The 20,285-nt window shown below is 37.9% G+C and overlaps 1 protein-coding gene across 4 annotated transcripts in view; it reads right to left on the bottom strand.

The window, feature by feature from the left end:
* lrmda (leucine rich melanocyte differentiation associated) overlaps window positions 1-20,285 on the bottom strand; it is a 219,314-nt gene that overhangs the window by 71,511 nt on the left and 127,518 nt on the right. For all 4 annotated transcript variants that reach the window (XM_044137359.1, XM_044137361.1, XM_044137358.1 and 1 more), the window contains exons 4-6: window positions 7,125-7,251; window positions 5,710-5,849; window positions 385-511 (exon numbers count right to left, since the gene is read on the bottom strand). In XM_044137359.1, coding sequence (XP_043993294.1) covers window positions 385-511; window positions 5,710-5,849; window positions 7,125-7,251 — 394 coding nt within the window. The remainder of the gene's footprint in view (window positions 1-384; window positions 512-5,709; window positions 5,850-7,124; window positions 7,252-20,285) is intronic.

The raw sequence follows: 20,285 nt of genomic DNA, 5'->3' as shown, positions 1-20,285 counted from the left end.
AGCAAAACTCACATATTGTAACCTTCCGAAAACAAAGGTCTATGTATGTCAGGTTTTTTTTGTTTTTTTTTTTTAAACCAAGAGGGATTTCTTTTTTTTTTTTTTTGGCCTAAATTATTTTTTGTCAAATTAGAGGCAATTTTATTTTATTTTTTTTGACTTAGGCCATTATTTTAGGAAGGTGACAAATTACAACTTTAACTTTAGATAAGAAATATCATATTCAAAGTGTCAAAATGGCAAAATCTCGGCAAATGGAAACTGATAATCAAGCCAAAACAGGAAGGAAGAAAGGATCCCGCAAAACAACAAGAAGGTGAGCACAATTAATTCAATGCTACTACTAAAAAAAGATGAAAAGAAATGAAGACCAGAATAACTTACTTCTTCCGACTTTGGCTTCACCACTTTCATGAACGCCCCTCTCGCCTGTGCCTCCATCAGTTCTTTTTTTGTTACTTTCCTGGAGTCCAGAAACTTCAGCCTGGGCAATTTGTAAAGTACAAAGTACCTGTAAGACAAAAAAAAAAATCTGCTTTATTAGACTATTTTCTCATAAGAAAGTGGTCATGTAGAGCATACAGCAGAAATATATGGAAGAGGGGATTTTGGTCAGGGCTCAACAATATTAGAAAATCTTGTAGTGGTGAGAGTACATAAATATTCTGATGATGATGTCAGTAGCGATGTATTTCTATTTTATTCTTTCTTATCCTTCTAATCTGTGCTTCCATCACTGTGACCCTTAGTATTGTAAGCAATGTTATTGGTTTTGGGTATGAACTTCTGCTGCCATGGGACTTTGACCAACTGGTTAAATCAAGACGATAACATTTGGACTATATCAGTCAATAATTATTGCATTCTAAACAATCTTTTGACAACTGACTATTGAACACACCAATATAATGGTGATAATATATCATGCAACCCTAGTGTAGTTGTATGTCTTCAGCAAAACAAGAGAAGTTAGTCAGAAATCATTAGAAAATTGGCATAATTTAAAATAGGAAAACATGTTAAATGCGTAGAGACTTTAAATTGAGTGGGAGGTTCACCTTTCAGCAGATTAAAGGCACAAAAAAAAATCTACAATGAAATAGTTTAGATCAAAGCATGCAAATGTATAGGAATGACCAAGTCAAGATCTATTTCCAATTAAAAATCTTAAGAGAGATTTTAAAAATGGCCTTCACATATGCTATACATCCAATCTGACTGAAATGAAACTATTCTGTAAGGAATTGGAAAAATAAAATGCCTCTGAATGTATGAATCCAGAAAAGACATACAGCAAAAGACTTGCAACTATTAATACAAACTTTTGTTAAGCCCTTCAAAACTGTGTTAAAAATATATAAAAGTTCAAGGGGCCTAAATTATTTTCAATGCTGTAGGAGTTACAACATACAATCGCAACATACAATCTAATATTATATTCTAATATTAAGGAAAATATTAAGGATATTAAAAAAAAGCAGGCTTAATGGAGATTAAGTGGTGAATGAATGCAGTAACCTTCAAAGCTGATAAGAGTATACCAGACAAATGACACACAAGGAGATACAACCTGTGCAAGAGCTGTCATTCTTGCCGCATCATGGATACCTCTCTAAGCTTTCAGACACACTCTGTCTTTCATTGGGAGGGAGAGAAACGTCAAAAGATAATGGCTGGAATACACAGATGACAACAGATCTTTTCACTGGCAGGCAGGGTTAGAGGAACCAGTATGTCAGGGCTGAGCTGGTAGCCAGAAAGGACACACATCCACCACCTAAAGTGGAGGGTGAGAAAGGACGGGGAATATGGGTCGAGACAAGACCCGTGTGTGTGAGGGGTTGTGACAAATTGATGATGGCAATGGCGATGAAGGGAGATGGCAAAGCCTGCGTCAACTTTTCAACACCTGAGGATAATGAGGAGGGATGCAGGAATCAGACGAGGAACATTAAACATCGACATGCAAATTAGGGAAGAAAAGAAATATTACATAGACGTAATAAAGAAAATTACAATACTTTGTGTCTAGAAAATATACTCGGGAATCCTTTACAGTCTAATCCTTATGACCGGTTAAGATAACATTCTTCTAACCCCTTAACAAGAAACAAGAAGCTTTATTTCTTCTGATAATAACACTAACACACAAATCCAGGAGGCCTCCTTCCCAGCCTGTGTCCCTCTGCATGCAAAAGGACTTTGTTCTGGGCATTTCCATGATCAAAGGTGAAGATGCCCTTGGGATACAAACAGGGAGGTTATTCTCCATAGGTAACCTGCCATCATAGGGTCAGAACAGATGACAAGGCTCTGTCAGCCAGTGGTGATATTAATGATTCAACTCCAACCACTGAGGGAGGATAAGGAAGCAAAAGAGACGCAGGGGGTAACAAGGAGGGGGTAGGACTGTGGTGGTGCTGCTTGACTAGTAAAGGACTAGATGTAGTTTATTTAGTAGTCCAAAATATCAAATGTCTATCTTAAAGTAATATATATATATATATATATATATATATATATGAAAAACTGTGACTTTATTCATTCAAACAGAGTACATGTTAGATTGTCGACTTTTACTCAGTGCTTAATATATACAAACAACTGATGCTGAAGTTACTTAAAATGTGTTTGCTCTATTATCTCACAACTCTAGGACTTGATGCAAAGTCTGTCTAGTGTGAAGAACTGCAAATAATGGTGTATATATATTTCTTTAATTGAGTTAAAAGACACTTTGGGTAATCATTACTCAGCAGCACTTATAGAATTTTATAAACATGAGTACAAAGCACAGTTGGTGGTTGAGACTCTTCAAACTCCCCTTTCATCTGCTACAACAGCAGATTGTTCAAACTGATAACTCTCCACAGGGTAAAGGGGTGAATGTCGATGGAAGCAAAGCTCCTGTGTTTAGGTTGCTTCTTTTGAGTTTTTAGTCATGGAACATGCCATCACTCGTGAAACAGGCCTGGATCAGAGTTAAAGGATACACACATTTGATTGCTTGAAGATTTATTTATTTATTTATTTTTTCAAATTTTAGCAAGATACATTTATTGTATAAGAACAGGATATTTAATTCCTCAGATATAATACCCTCTCTCTTAAAACCTGTCCACCACAATCTACCTTCCTTACCAATATCTCCTGCATATTTTGCTTCCATTTGACTTCTGTGCCTTGTACCTTAACTTCCTCTGGTGACACACAACTTGCACTCTCAGGTCTGTTTTTTTCAATCACAGATCTTATTTTCTCTTTATTGAACCAATAATGTGACTGTTCAGTCACTTGTTTTTTGGGAATGTGCCAGTTTGGCTTATAGAGTTTACTTCAGAGAAAAGAGAAACGATTTGTGCAAGAGGCATTACAATGGAAATCACGACAGTTTTGAGAGGGGAAAGGGAAAGAAAGCTGAGGGAACATGAGGAATCTAGCTCTCAAATCAAAAACATATGATTTTTGAGATAAATATTTTAAACATGAGTGGGACTTTTGTAATGCTAGCCATGCTAATAGCTAAAATAAGGTGTATAAACTAAAGGAAGATAATGTATTTTAAATGCTGCTTAATATAGTTGTAAATAAGAAACCTGAATCAACTAAAACTGTCAAAATCATAAATCGGCCCACCAAATTTCTGATTGTTTCACCTTCATGTTCTGGTACTAAAATCCAAGGGACAGTGTGGATATTAAAAGTCACCAAAGAAGAGGACAACATTTAACCTCCATGCTCAATACAGTGTTCAGGGAATGAATGCTATATTTCTGTGTCACTGCACTAATTGGGTCACCGATGCGGCACACCAGGATATTTCACTTGAGAGAGCGAGAACTCCTCAGGCACTGGGCCGGGTATTTATTGCCCAAGGCCAGTGCTGTCACGACCTGCATACAGCCTAACCTTGTCAGACATAAAATCTGCATCACGCTCAAATTGATGTTTTACTATGTGACACACTATGAATATTACATTACAGGACCGTAGACGTTGTCAGTCAAAACAGAACAGCCTTCTTCGCCAGTAAGTTAAGCATGCAAGTAGAAGGAGAAAAAGGGTAGGGAAGGGAGTTTGAAGGGGGGTGCGGTGGGGGGCAGAAGGAGGCAGGCGGAGAGCGAGAGGGGTATAAAGACAAAAAGAGAGAAAAAAAGATTATTCAAGAAAGGCATGGGTGGTAAATGATTAATAGGAAACACAGAGTCAGAAACAAGCACTTAGGGCTAAAACAGACAAAAGAGAGTATGCTTTTCGCCTTTTATCACATTTCATGTAAAAGACCCTGACAAATGGTGGTCATATTGCCTGACTCGGGGCTTGGCTTGATGTTTAATGCATCATCTGCTCTGGTAAGGCAGGGTAGTAAACACTCATTTGTGGCAATGACTAGTCACACATGAAATCCATTTTGCAAACTGGAGTGTACCGAAGCCAGTTGACAAAGCTTTTAGAGTAATGAAGCTGAGTCCACAGTCTGGTTATGAAATGCAAATGCTGGTGATCAAAAACTAACATCTTGAAATTTATTGCAACTTACAAAAACACAGTCTCTTATTAGTTGTGGTAGAAAACTTGCCTACGCAATACACATAATAAGAATAATTTTGGAATTTTTAATTAAGGTTGTGTTAAAAAGTTAAACTGATATCATTCCTGAAATAAATTTCAATTACGATAAATCGTAAAGGCCTTGTTTCCACTGAGGCTTACTACAATAGGTATTTTTGTTATTTTAAAATTTTTATTCTGCCTCAAAAAAATAACTCCTGCTCCCCTTCACCTGCTGCACATCTAGCCATTTGGTCCCACTTGTTTTTTTTTGTATTAGTAATCAGTCTCTTATATAATATATAGGTTCCCTCCTGGTTCTTTCTGTCATTGGCACCGACTCAATATCACACCGGTTAACCCCTTGTTTTCTTCCTTTGTTCTACCAACTTCTCTATTTTTGTCTTTATTGATTTATTGTATCAATAAAAATACAATTTCACTTCGACTTTTCCAGTTTCGTGCCTACTTATTTTAAAGGCTGAACTGAAGCATTGTGCAACTTTAAAACAGTTAAAAATAACATACAAATCAATGTTTCTTATTAATATAGAAATGACGACAAGAACTGAATACTAAAAAAAAATAGATTGTACACCAGTCTGAAATAAACCTAAACGTGATGTCAGATGTCCACTTTTGTCTTTGATACTCTGTCGACTAGCTGTACACTTTAGAGTTCTGAAACAGTCAATGTTGATTTATGGTAAATGAAGATGCCAAGAGAGTTATGGAAAAAGTTTAACATTGAGGTCATGGAGCTTCCAGTCTCAATAACATACAACTCAACGCAAAGCAGATAAACAAAAAATAGCATTGGCAACATGAAACAACATTTTTTCAATAAATATGAAAAGGATTTATTTGAAATAGTGCCAAAAAGAATCTACTATTTTAATCCAGAGGAGTATAAATATGTATGTAATATGTATATGTAAACATTATATTCTTTTGAAAAAAGTAAATAACACATTAAAAACAAAAAAAAAAAACCAATATATATATATATATATATATAATTATATATATATATATATATATATATATATATATATATATATATATATATATATATTATCTTAAATCTAAACCTACCATCAGTATGAATAATTACTGATTTAATCCTATTCATAAAAGTTACTCCATGAAGCAACAGACCTGTATCTCTGGTAGTCGTCATCATCCTTATCCAGGCTCACCAGCTGGTTGGGGCAGGCCTCGTTTCCCAGTAGGCTTAGGTACTCGAGCGATGGGGTCACATCAGCTAAGTGTTCCAGCAGGGCCTCGATATCAGTCAGGTGTCAAAGGGCAGATGTCAAGGACCTAGCGCTGTTAATTACATTAGCATTCACTACGCACACAACCCATCCAAGGCCTGTCTGCACTAAAACACATCACTGTCAAATTTATTGAGGTGCTCAAAGAAACTAGTCAGTGGCTTTGTGAGAGTGGGCAGACAGAGGTGCAATTTAAGGTGCAGGCTTTGGCATACAGCACTGACACAATTTGGCTCCTGCTCTGACTCTTTCTCTCAAATCTCTTTCATTTCCTAGGTGGCCGGGTGCACAACGGTGACAAAATGATGGATGCCCTGCAGTTCAAATAGTCCATGCTTCTCGGAGCTACGCTGTGGAAAAGTTTTGCGAAACATGGAAAAAAAAACAAACAGCCCCTAAGCAGGCACATTCATCACTAATACATTCACTTGGAAAATTGAGCCCCAAAGTGTCAAAATACAACTGCACTAATGCGGCGCTCCAGCTTTAAAATGGCACCATGCCACGACAGGATGTACATAATTGGCCTATTAGCATGTGCCGACCACTTCACAACCGAACTGAGCACACAGTCCCAGATGCACAGTTCAAGGAGTCCCAGTTTTAATGTTGACTCTGGAAGTGTGCGTGTGTGTGTGTGTGAATTTGTGAGAGAGGGAACATCGTTACCCAGCAGGATCTGCATAACCAAAGGAAAACAGGACACATTGCCGAACCTGCTCTGAGGCTCAGAGAGGAAGTTCACACTTCTCCGACTGATCATAAACAGCTTTGCAATATGTTTTACATCTATGCCTAAATTTACAGCGACGCCACAGAGCTGTGGCTTTAACATGCTTGCAATGTCTGGCAACTAGAAAATACACTACTCGATGAAGTAAAATGTGAGTTTCTGGAAATCAATTAAAAACATGGTACTGTTAATTCAAGGGCATATTATGAAAAAAAAATGCTTCTTTTCAAGCTTTGTATTTAAAAAGAAAAAGGCAAGATATAAATAAAGGATGTCCTTTTATTTCTACTCTGAAAATAAAAGTGTGTGTTATTGTAACTGTTGAATCTGATTCCACTAGAGGTCCCTGTAGTTCAAAAACTAGTCATGTGTGTAGCTGTGTGACAGCCAAGTTCTTCTACACAGAGTGCTTCCTGCAAAGCCACATCATTACAAAGAGACACTTTCAGACAATAGGGAATTGTACTTGCTTATGAAAGAGGCAAAAACAAACAGTTTGCTGTAATTTATGTCTGGAAATGCAATATAAATTATGGCCTCAGTTGATTCTTCTCAAAGGATATTTGGTTCTTATTGAGTGTCAGGGTGTGGAGCTTGGGTAACCTGGGCAACTGGAGGTCATTTCCAAGCAGATTGTTGTCGACGACCAACTCTTCCAGCTCAGTAAACATTTTGAGGCCTGCCAGCGACCTGTAATGATAAGGAAACAGTAAAGTGGTTATGGCTCCAAATCTGCTCCGTGGTTATTGTGCAGAAATAAATATTTCAGCCTTTCTCCTTTCAGGAGACTGTGGGCCTGAGCCTGTCAGTGAAGTGAATGACAGGAATTTGTGGTGCTGAGCTCCCCTGGCATGGCGAGGCATCCTTCAGTGGCTGGCAGGATGAGGGATGGGGGTCACTTGTGAGTAGCCAGGATTCAAAACAAAAGGCTTCAGAAATGCAGCGGGCAGGATGAATTTGTCAATGTCTTGTGCCTTGAGGCGCCCAGTTTCGCCTGACCCTAACCCTCCATTCCCAAGACAAATCACTCTGTCACAGTTCACCTTCACTCCCCAGACACAAATTTAACTTGTCATCCATCATTTTCACAGAGGAACTGGGATACACTCACAATCACAGATGCAGCAGAAGGGGAAACTTTTTTTTTTCTGCCACTGCGTCATGATAGGGGGTTTAGTCTTCAGATTACAACATCAAAGCTTTTTGTCTTTTAAAAGGAGGAAACATTTGGCCCTTCCGTTCACTTTTATGACACATTGCACAGAGGTGAGGGGTCATCCCAGCTTCTTTCCTTTCCACCTCTCTCACACATATACAAATTAACACAAGCATAAAATTGACAGAAGGTGGTGTTAAAAGTTATGTTAGAGCCCTGCAAAGTTCAAGTCATAGAAGCCACACAAAAGGCGATGTGTGTGCTGTCTAATCCTTCACTGTCAGAGTGCCATGTTAAAGCGTCCTGGGAGACTTCACTGACATTTAAATCTGACACACTGCAGACACTGAACTTCTCGAAACCTCTTACAGTTCGCAGTTCAAATGAGAACTGTTTCAAATTCAATCAGGTACTCTTACTCAATAGGTATATTAGTAAATTAAATATTTTAAGCTCATTTTATATATAAAAACATAAATATGCGCAGAGTAAAATAAAAGAAAGATGGCATCAAGTGTCATGAGAAAACATTCCAGTAAACAATGTCACATTCTGGCAGGAAAAATTCAGGATACGATGACTAAAAAAGCTGCGGCATGACGCAGTGCTCTTTCCTGGATCTGCATCAGTGTCGGAGGCTACATATCATCAGCTTCATTTTGTTTTAAAAAACGAAACTAACATGAATTGGTTTATTTATTTATTTATTTTTTACTTTTAGGAGGGCTGAGAGAATACGGGGGATGGGATGTTGGAATTTCGTAGAATCCAATATGACTACTGCACATGCATATTTTCTAGCACGACTGACAGTGTGCATGTCTTTTAATCAGTGGCACAGATGGTGACAAAAAATATGTAATTGGGTGGGGTGAAATACATTGTTACTATGTCATATTGATGAAAGTAGTTAGCACCCCAAAGTGATTGAAACACATTTTAAACACAGCATTAAGGTTTCTTTTAGTTTTTTTGTTTTTTTTTTCCTCAATCAACTGTGTAGTCAAATTATTCAAATTACTTAGACATTGGTTGAAAACTTTAAATAATCAACAAAGAAAATTACTGCAACAGCATTTGGTGTAGAAAATGGTCATTTATTCTTTATATTTTTGACTGGCATGAGAGCCAGATTGAGAAGACAACACACACACACACACACACACACACCCACACACACACACACACGCATACACGCAGACAAGAAAAGTTGACAGCACCCTGCCAGTGTGCAGGCAAACCTGCCCGCTGACAACCTCTTATCAGGAATGGTAAATGCAGCAGCAAGATGGATGAACGGAGAGAAGTGGCAGGTTTTTTTTTTTTTTTTTTTTTTCGAATTTGGTTTGGGTGTGTCTTCACCCTGTGGCACTTCTCATTTATTAAGAGACAGGAAGCATGTCAAACTATATAATTCTTACCTATCACACTAATAAGAAATATACTTCTTACATATATTTGTATTTTTAATTGTGCTCTTTTTTCCATTTGTGGATGATGGAAAAATGTTGAAAAAATGTTTTGTCTTAATTGTAAATATAGGAATCAATGAAACAAACATGAAGTCCTAAAACAACTAGAGCACACTAGGAAGAACTTACTATTATGTTACAAGTACAATATTTTTTAATGAGTAGTTGAGAGAAATCTCCTACCACCTAGGATAAACATTTAATTTTCTGTGAACAAAAGGCTGCAAACAAACTATAGCCATCTGTGTGTGCCTGTGTGTGTGTGTGTGTGTGTGTGTCTGATGGGCTGCAGTCCTGTGGGTTATGTTATTAGCTGCTCGGTTAAAGGGAGCCGCATGGCACGGAGGGGAGCCTTATTAATTGTTGTTTTCATGTCACCACCACTGTGTGCACTGGCTGATTTAATCAGTTAAATTCACAGCCAGGGGAGAGCCACTAGGTCCCATCCAGCATTAGCTACAGAGCTGGGATTGAACTTCTAATACTCTCCAGCTCTCTATGCTCCCCTCTGCAACTTCCATAGCTGCTTTCATTACTTTTTATAAGCCTTGTTGTTTTAATGTGCAGCTTGGAGAACTAACAAAGTTTAAGCACTGCAGTAAAAGCACTTTCCTTAATAAAAAAAAAAAAAAGCTGAAAAAAGTGTCTTTGTTTCTTTTTCTTTAAAAACACTAATGAGAATAACTGCCTGCAACTAATGTTTGGTAAAAGTTGGGAATAAAGAAAAAAAAGAAGAGCCAAAAATTATCTTGTAATGATAAAATATACACTTCTCTGTTTATTTCTATTCTTCAAAAAGAGCAGCAATAACTGCATGATTTCCACAAAAACACCAATTGTCCTTTGTATTTTTAAGAAGCTGAGTGTTAAAAAGTAAAATAAAATACATTATGAGTAATAATTAATTCAAATCAGAGTGGAGCAATTTGGTACATATTTAGAAAAATAAATATGTACCATATTTGATCAAACGACTTTATGTTAAACCTCGATCATGAAGAGACCGAGCAGCAGTAGCTTTCAGAGACAGAAAGGCGCTTTAACGAGGTGAGGCAATGAATCCTGCACTTGTTAAGATAATTATGATCAGCCTCATTGTCAGAGCTAATACTTCACACGGGCTGTCTTTACGCTTTGACTACCACTTAGCCTGTGTAAGCCCGCCATTATACATCACACAACGCTGCCTGCATATTGGAGCTTACATAAGTGCATGTCCTGAAACCACCATTATCTACAAATATCCTGCCGACTGAGGCCCAAGAGGAGATAGATCCATTTTTAGTAGGAGCAGAAACTCAGCAGAGGAAGTGGAGGATGTGAGAAGCCAGACAAGGACATTTGAGAGGAGACGCTGACCCAGAGAGCAGCTTTCCTGGATCAATACACTAATACTGATGCAGACATAGTGATTGATAAACCACAGCTGACAACAGAGGGAAGAAAACTCTCGCTTATTATTGGCTGGAATGTCAGTCTCTTCTGCCAGTGGTGTGCACTAGTGTCATGTTGAATATCCTCAGGCATATCATGAAAAACTAAGAACAGCAGTCTTGGCTACTTTACACGTGTTACACAGTCTTCCATCTGCTGCTGAAACTGTGGCCTGAGTGAAGTTGCTCTTGCTCAACCTATCATGCTTTAATACAATGCATTCTCTATTACATCTGGGCTCCTGCATAGTACTTCGAAAATGTCCTTGAATTCACATCCATATCCAAGGACTTTGAAAAGCTGGAGAAGCTTCAGAGTTGAAGTCCACAGTCCGGCAGTTGATGTCCTCTCAAATGGTTGCATAAGTGCAGAAAAAAAAAAAAAAAAAGGAAATCTTACTTTAAGTTAGGCCAGCTGGATCTGCAGAGTTGCAGGCACGCTGACATCCTTTGCAGAAGGAAACAGATAACTGCTTGATGAATTGACCAATTCCAGGGCTATGATAACCTTCATGTGAGCGTTACACACTTTTAAGAGTTCACTTCAAATCATTTGCGATGATGTGGTACTGTAATAAATAGAGTACAGAAAGTGGATCTCGAATGACAACTGTGTGTGGACTGGCAGTGATAAACTTAACAAGGGTGAAAGGATGAGTTAGGGAACGGAATGAAACCAGAGACACACTGAACTAAAACGTCAATACAGAACCATGAACGGCATTAGACGGTGCTTTAAACATTTCCATATTTTGTCATGGCAATAGTACAAATCAAAGATTTTATTGGACTTTTTTGTAAGAGGTGAACACAAAAGAACATGGAAATTGTGGTGTGTGTCTCTAAAACTACTTTGTTGGACTGAGAGCAACAGACAGTTTGGAGTATGACTCTGTGGGATATTTTGCCCATTCTTTGTAAAATAGCTCAAGTTCAATTAGACTGAACGTAAAACCATCTCTGAACATAGATTTTCAATTCTTGCTGTGCATTCGCAGTTGGATTTAGGTCTGGGCTTTGACTGGGCCATTGTAGCACATGCATACAGCTTTGATTTAAACCATCCACTTCAGCTCTGGCTGTACATTTCAACTCTAATCAACTCTAAAAGGTTGCCAGAAAAAAAGCATCACCATGGTAGTATGCCGCCAGCACCATTTTAAGATGGGAACAGTGTGTTCAGGCTGAGGTGCAGACTTAGTTTTTTCTTATTATTTTTTTTTTAACATCATAAAGCACTTTGCGTGTAGATCAAAAAGTTAAGTTGTAGACTCATCTGACCAAACCACTTTCTTAAATTCTATTTATGGTTCAAGAAACTGTTAGGTCTTCCCAGAAAAACTACATTCATATTGAGACTGAAAATTGTACAATGGAGAACTCTAGAAACTACTGGGTGTCTTCTGATAGGAATTGATTTCACTGCATTTCATTAAAACGTATCACAGTAAACAACACCAAAAAATGTACACCATATTCTTTATATTGTTTTGTAAACCTTGTTAAATCCAATGGATCATCTTCCTGCCACTACACAATCTCTCACTACTTTGTGTTGCTTGTTCACAGAGTCCCAAAGTCCTATTTAAATTGGGAGCTGTGACAAAAGTTTGAATAACATGAGTACTTTTGCAAGGCATTCTATGTGATGCTCCAAAGCAATTAAATATGAAATATTACTTCGTGTTGACTATCTGTGAACTCCATTTACTTAAAAATTTAGTTCAAACAACTTTTTTTTTTTCTGCTTACAGTGGTGCTGAATGCGAATGGAACAAAATAAAATTAGAAACTCAATGGCATTATATTTGTGTAGGATATATGGATATTAATTCATATGGTTTAGCAGGGTGTGCAGTTCATCACTATAACCATCAAGAAACGTGGAAAAAGAGGCAGAAACATCCAAAAATAACGCATCAAAACACCAGTGGAAAATGCTCCTAAAAAGTGACATTATCTGCAAAGAAAATTGATGCCCTGCAACCCCTCCACCTCCACACAGCTCTGATCGGGTCTGTTCCAGCACTCTCCCCTCCAGCTACGGTTCAAGGCCTTCGTTTGTTTCCATACGTGCATCTCTGATGGCGACGGCGAATTAGACTGTCATTATCTGTCTCCATCTCCCCCACAGCTCTACTTCGTTCTTCACCCTTTTTTTTTTTTGGCGCACACATGCAGACAGTCTCCGCTCAGTGCGGCACTCCCTCCCTCTATGCTGCCAGGCCTCAGGTGGCAGTCATTTAAAGATCACACATCCAGGACACACATAGTCTTCCATGAATACATGTCAATTCACACATGGAAAAGGGATTACATGTCTCCTCCCAGGCAGCTGCAAATTACTATTAATGGCAATGCAAATCATTAGAGCACATTTGGCGCCGGTAGCAAATCTCTTCTTTATGTGGCTTCACTCTAATCTGTTTTGAAAATTACGCTATGCTCGCTCCTGATATGTGTTAAAGCATTACTAACTACAAAGCTGTCAATTGGCGATGGAACGTCACATTTTACTTCACGGAGGGATTCGCTGCTTGATGAAAAAAAAAAATAAAAAATCTATTCTAGAGCGCACAAACAAGCAAAAGACGAAGAAATCTGTGAAATATAATTAGCAAACTTCTTTATAATAACGAAGGTAAATATCACTTCTTATTACTACAAAGGAACCTCGAAAAATTGGAACATAATCAAAAACCAATTACTGTAGATTAAGACCTCAAATTTAGGAAGAGCAAATCATAGCTAAGGTTCATAATAGTGCAAACTATTCAAGCATTTACTTCTACTAGTCACTACTTAAAGCTCAAAGAAAAGAAAAAAAAAAATAAAATTTTTTGAATTTTTAGTTAGAATATAATTTTTTTTTACCATTCAAATGTCTGAGTGAAAAAGTTCTAAATCAATACTGTGTGGAAGGTCTTTTTGTTTTAATTAATGCATGAAAGTAGTGTTGCATGGAGGCGATCAGCCTTTATTATTGATGATGTTATAAAGCCTCGTACACCTTTGCTCCAGCACTTTTTCCTTCCACTCAACTTTTCATCAATAGGTTTGGAGGCAGTGCTTTCTTTGCCCATTTTTGAAATATTTTTCTTTGTATTTGCCATCTTTAATAAAAAGATGGCAAATACAGAAAATGTTAATACAGAATATTAGCATTTTCTGTAATTTAAACGTTACTGTTTTGAGTTGTATTAACTGTAAACCATAATAATCAAAATCAACACCTGAAATATATTCCTTTTCATATAATTAATCCATACATTATTTGAGTTTCACTTTTTGAATTGAAAAAAAATTAAATAACATGCACCAGTGTGATGGATAAAAGGTAAATTTAAAGCATCAACACTGTGGAGTGTCAGATATAAATGTAAAACTAGCTGTGTGAATGATAATAGGGCAGCAAATTCTGCCGTGTTTGAGTAATAGACTACCCCTGTGGATATTCCTGCTGAGTGTGTGAGGTTAATATTCTCTCTCTCAATGTCATTAGTGCTAGCAGAGGGGCTAAGAGCACTGTGAATGAGACAGGGGCTGATCCTATCAACTCAGACACACCGCCTCTTCCTGCAAGCACACAAAAATCAAAGCCACTGTACCGAGGTCAACGTTCCTGAAATCAGGCTGCCCTCCTGCTTCCCTTTGCACCTCAAATCCCTGTCTGATTAATGACCCTGGACCAACCCCAGCCAGGGGATAAGGACTTGACAGACATTCCTGTCAGCTCCAACCTCATAAGCCTCGCTTGACCCCAGTTTGTCCTGGGATGAAGTATAAGCTCTAGCAGCGACCCAATGCAAGAAACTGAAAGATTGCATCAGGAAGGCAGACGTCTATTTTAAAGTTTCTGCAAACTGATCTTGCTGCGCGTCACAGCATTAACACCTGCCTCCCATGTTTAGAACATCAACAACTGTACATTGTAATATACATCATGGTGGCAAAATACATCACCTTACTCTAAGATTTCCCCTCACCGAAAGAGGACTCCTCTCACAGTACAGCCATGTGTCTTGTGAAATGTTTGTATTGAAAGATTAGTTGTCTATCCACATGACAAATACCCTCCTCTTTCAGTGAACGGGAGCTGAAAATCAATTCGCTGATGGCATCTCAGTCAGTGAGCACATCAATGCGGCACAAACAAGCAAGGGTTCACGCATCTTTAAGCGTGCATATGAAGCCCTAAAGTTATCTATCAGGGTCAGTCAGCCAAAGCATATTGCAATAGGGGACACTTCACATACAGCTATGACTTATTTATGGTAAACAATATACACAAATATGGAGTACAGTACATAAAAACTGCTTGGGAAATAAGCTAATATAAAATATTTGCAAATAAAGTAAGGGAAAAAAGTGTTAAATAATAGATGCTGCGATCTGCGAGGAAGAAACCCTCAGTGCCCTGTCTCCCCATACACTCTGTCATTACAGTGTTCAGGCTCAGTGCCTGTCAACATTTCCCTGAGAGGGGGAGCCAACCCGCATTACGTTAGAGTGAGTTCAACTGTCAACTGGCAGCCATTTGTATGCCTCAGCATCCACGTAATAGCAAATAATCACTACCCCGCGCTCTCTTCATGGCAAATGATCGATGTTGTCTTGATGTCTGATGGATGACCCTGCCACAGTGATGTCCAGGCATGCATTAAAAACCACCTCTATGAAAGGCCTGTCAGTCTGATGAAGCGGCGCGCTTGCGCTCGGGCGCGTGTGCGCACTCACTGACGCTGAGGAATGCATGCACACGGACGGGGGAGAACACGAACAAAGCGAAAGAGAGCCATTATTCAATTCCAAGCTAAAGACTAAAGTTAATTTCTTTATATTAGGGAAAAATTTGGTAATGTGACAGGACCTGTGGTGTGATTGCTTGGCGGCATTAGCAGAGGTAGACTACTCAGGGACCACCTGGGATGATTTTCTTCCTCTAAGCCTCTCTAGAACATACAAACAGCTCCCTATTACCCCTCAGTGTTCAGATTAAAATGCACAACACCACAATCTTTGATCTCCCACTTGCTGACACAAATCCTTTCAAGCCTCAACATTTTCCTGCAAAGGTAATTAGTGCTAATTAAAAAGTTTCGAAAGCAGTCTATGGCTGATGTCAATGCCGCTGCTGTTGCTCAGGCTCGCCCTCCGTCAGATTACCCATCTACCCCCTCCCCGGGCCCTGCGGAAGAATGTGTCAGCTGTGTTCCTGCCTTCTTTCTGCATCGAATCTCATAACTAGACAACACCAGTCTGCCTGGAACATTTGTAGAAGCAGGATGAAATCTGGGAGCCCAGTAAGGGGTCTAAGTGGTGATTCTTCCCCGCTGACAAACCTGTGCACTTCAGGGGAACGTGTAATGACACTTGTAACAAATATGATTCCCACAAATTGAACAGGTGTAGTCTTTAATTGGGATAACCTAGCTTTGGGGAGCTTGTAAACATGGAGTAATTACCCTGATAAGGAATTCAGTTTGTTGAATATATCATTGCAGTGAAACATATCATTTAGCAAATGTGGCTATTTGCATAATAACAAGCATAAAGAGCCACAACATTCACGTGTCTTAATATATAAACAGATCTGTAATTAAAGATCTTCCTTTGCAGGGAGATAATAAGAATAATTTTTGATAAAGACACAATTTAAGCAGTCAGACAGTGCATCACTCATTCAGTGGCCTGTCTTACTGCTTTCATCAAGCCATTATTGTAATATAATTAGCTGCCTTTCCAGCATATTATTAAGTGGCTCGCTGAGTGTCAGGTACACCAGCATCTCAGACATGGCATATGCGTGCACATGCACACACACACACACACACTCGCACACAAAGCCATGTCTTTTCACTGAGTTTCAAAAAGATAATTACATAATCTCAGCATGGAGAGCAAGCAGAAAAGTGATAATTAGACAAGCATTCCTGCCAATTTACATATCATGCGATGCTTTGTGTTTTCTGCATATGCTACTGAACCTGCTGCACTCCCATCTACAACTAAATACGGTGATACTGTACTAATAGAGATGCACCAAGATTTTTGCTGGTGATTACAATGGAACAATTTACACTGTTGTTCCATAGCAACAGCTTACGTTTCAGAATGGCTTAATAAGGCAAAAAACCAACTAAATTAGTGTCTAATTCACAGTTTAGTAAAGTAGTGTGGCCAAGGATCAGCAAGGTGAACAATAAAACAGCATCAGCCACCGTTTCCAGATTCTTCTGATGACTTTTATTTGCTACATTTGACTCTGACAACCATCCCGAGCTTCCAAGAACTCACTGTTTTTATAGCCAATTGGTAACACAACTGCACTTGAGTGGACCAAGCCACAATTAAACAGGTAAAATAATATATATATATCTAAACAGAGAAAAAAAAGAATAAAATTATTAATCTAATTTACAAACTCATCTACATAATGAAATGGTCGGCAAAATAAACCATGAAATACAAGATAACTCAAAAAGTTACTTCAAAGAAAAACAAACAAATAATACTCAAAAGAAAACCCTCTAATTGGTAGAACCCAGCAAGGTGATCAATGACATCATCCAGCCATTTAAGCAGGAAATATTGGGCCTGCCCCTCCCATACTCCTGTCCCGCTGCAGATCTACAAGAGACAAACAACGGTGAGTAAAAAGGAAAACAAACACCATGAATATACTTTGAAACAAAATAAACAAGTTCAACTAATAGTTGAAGTAGTAGCTTTAACCTAAACATAGAAATAGATGGAAACTGCAACATAATGCTAACACAAACAAACCTAGGATAGTAAGTGAAGCAAAGTTGCAAACTAATGTTTAAATTTAAGCATTATAACCAACTATAGGAAGTATGTGAATCAGAAATAAGAGTAAGGGACAAGTGGTGAACAGAAACTGAACCACTCTGTCACATAGCTAAGGAAAGAACAATGTAATCAGTTACCTGTTTCCAGTATCAGTGAGTGAATAAAAGGCTTAAGAAACGTCTAGATACAAACTATTTTCTACAGTAGAATGTTAGCTATTTATTCTGGCAGCTACAATAAAAAAATTGATGTCAGCAGCTAACAGTAACCTCAACAACATACAGCAAAGTTACCTTGTTTTATACTTCTGGAGAGTCGTCTTATGTTTGTCACTGAACATGATGGATTAGGACATATAGTCAGACTCAATACTGTCTAGCTCCTACATTCCCTACAGGAATTAGAGACATGGACTGCTGTAATTAAATCTAACTATGCTAATCCAGCTAAATGCTAGAATACAATGCTAAAGAAACTTTATAATATCTCAAATTATTATTTTGTATACATCTTGAAATATTAGGGAAAAGCCTTTTAACGTGCATAGCTGTGTAATGCAGTCTGGTCTCTCACATTAGGTTATAAATAGTTAATAGTGATCATTCAGACAAAACCTCCTTAGGGCTAGTTTATAACACAATAAATGAAGGGATGTTAACACATAACAGCAACTTGGAGCTTTTTTCTGCTAAATTAAAGTTGAACATAACTTGTGATTTAACTTAAATGCATCTTGTAAAAATGTAGTGTCTTATGTGTTCAAGGATTCAAAAACAGAAAAGGTGAGTGTACTTTAAATGAGTTAATTAGAACAGTTCCATTTTCAATTTACCTAGAAGGTAGAAAAAAACATATTTTGCTGTCATTTATAGAAATTGTAATTGTTCAAAATGAGCAGTAGCTGATCAGAGCCTGACAACATAGGTATGTCAAGAAGAATTAGAGTAATGTTAATATGGACTCAGTAAAACAGTAGCAAGATACTGCCAAAACTAATCAAGAGAGCCGGATTTAGTGCATTTAAAGTCGGAGGGTGGTCTTAACCAATATGTTGCGTGGTGCTATAAAAATCTAAAATATGTTCTGCTTCTAACAAATCTATTATTAGGCTTGCTGACTGACACGGAGGTGTGCCAAAGAGACACACAGAAAAAGGAAAACAAGAAAGCTATTGATCTGACCTTTAGAATACTTCCTCCTTTCTTCATTGTTGTTTTTGTCCCATCTTACACAACGAAAGGATATAATGGGCCATGTCACTGCAGAAGTCAGTTTGAAATCAAATGGCATCATTCTAATTTAAATGTTACATTCTTGGTGACATTGCTGTCGATACATAATTGGCACTGAATCCTGGATTGGATGTACATATTTATCATTCTGTGTGAGACACTCAAAGACTTCGACAGATATGCTACTTTGATGGGATGACAGTCAAATGAAGAAAAAAATAGAACTGCAAATCAACTGTCACGCTGTCAGTTAAGGTTTTTGTCACAAACTAGCGCATAAACATGCAGGAATTAGAAATAGCAAACAAGCTGTAGGCCAGATTCACTGTCCTTGCTCTAGAAGTATGTAAATAGGCAAATTTAATCCAAGTAGAATAACATTAAAGACATGCATCAGAGAAATATAAATAAATTATAGAGGCTTACTGCCTTTTACATTTAGAAAAACTTTCTCAGCTTAGGCAACATTTTATTGTATTTAAGTGATGGACAGGGTTTGTGCAAAAGTGTTTACTGAGTTTAAAGTACTACATATGTATTCAATTTGTGCTAAATGGGACTTTTCTTCAGTTCAGTTCTCTCTAACCATGACCAGAAAATATAATTTCTGGTTAATTAGCATAGAGCTTCTTTTCTTTTTGACAAATTCTAATGAACCCAAGATCAGAGTCCATGGACAAATATCTTTTTGCAGTTTGAGTTTATTGGCTCTAGATTAAATCTAGTGAGGGCAAAATTAAAAACAGAGGATCTTGATTGATCTTGGACTGCCAGTCTAACATTTTAAAAATCCCTCTATTATTTAGATGGTTACTTATTTATATGGATTTACCTTTAATACATTGTGGCCTAGCCATCGAATTATGCAAAAGGATGATTTAGAGACACTACTTTGTGATGGCACTGTAGCAGGATCTTACCTGGTCATATAAAAACAGATTGTAATGGACATCTTAGGAGAGAAAAAGAAATAAATCCCCCCTTTCCTCACAGTGTCTCCCCTCCCTTCCTTTCTCCTTGTCTTACTCGTGGCCCATTACCTTTACAGAGTGAGGCTCATTAAAGAAGGCAAGTTGAGTCAAATCTTTCTGTAATTCAGTGGAGGTGAATTGCTGTCAACATCATTAACCGTCATTTCTCCAACTCACTTCAGTACTTATGAAGTGTTCTTTCTTGTGTAATGATCCAAATCTCCACCGCGAACCAGTCTTCTTCAAAGGCTCTTGAGGACATACCACCCATGCCGACGCCTGACATGCTAGAGGGCAAGATTAAATGTGGCTCCATCATTACGCTCCCCTTTGTGGTTAAACAGATCCAGCACTACATCCCCAACACTTCAGATAGCAGATATAGTTTCACAGAACAAAGAGTAAAAGACGGATTAGTAGGCTGAGAGAATTCACCAAAAGATGGACATTTAGTGCAGTCATGATTGAGTTGTATTTTTTTGTGAATACTCTGTCATTAAAAGTTGATCAGCCATTTTGTCTGATAGAAATCACAAGAGGAAGTTTGTATGATTTTTTTTTTTTTTTTTTAACCCAGATCTACCATAAATTTCTTGCTATTGATTCAGCAAGGTTTCAGATATACAGTGTAGAAAATTAGGTCCATA

The sequence above is a fragment of the Gambusia affinis genome, linkage group LG13 (assembly GCF_019740435.1).
Source record: "Gambusia affinis linkage group LG13, SWU_Gaff_1.0, whole genome shotgun sequence".
NCBI lineage: Eukaryota > Metazoa > Chordata > Actinopteri > Cyprinodontiformes > Poeciliidae > Gambusia > Gambusia affinis.
The sequence above is the reverse complement of the archived record's forward strand: the minus strand, read 5'-3'. Positions and strand labels throughout refer to the sequence as shown.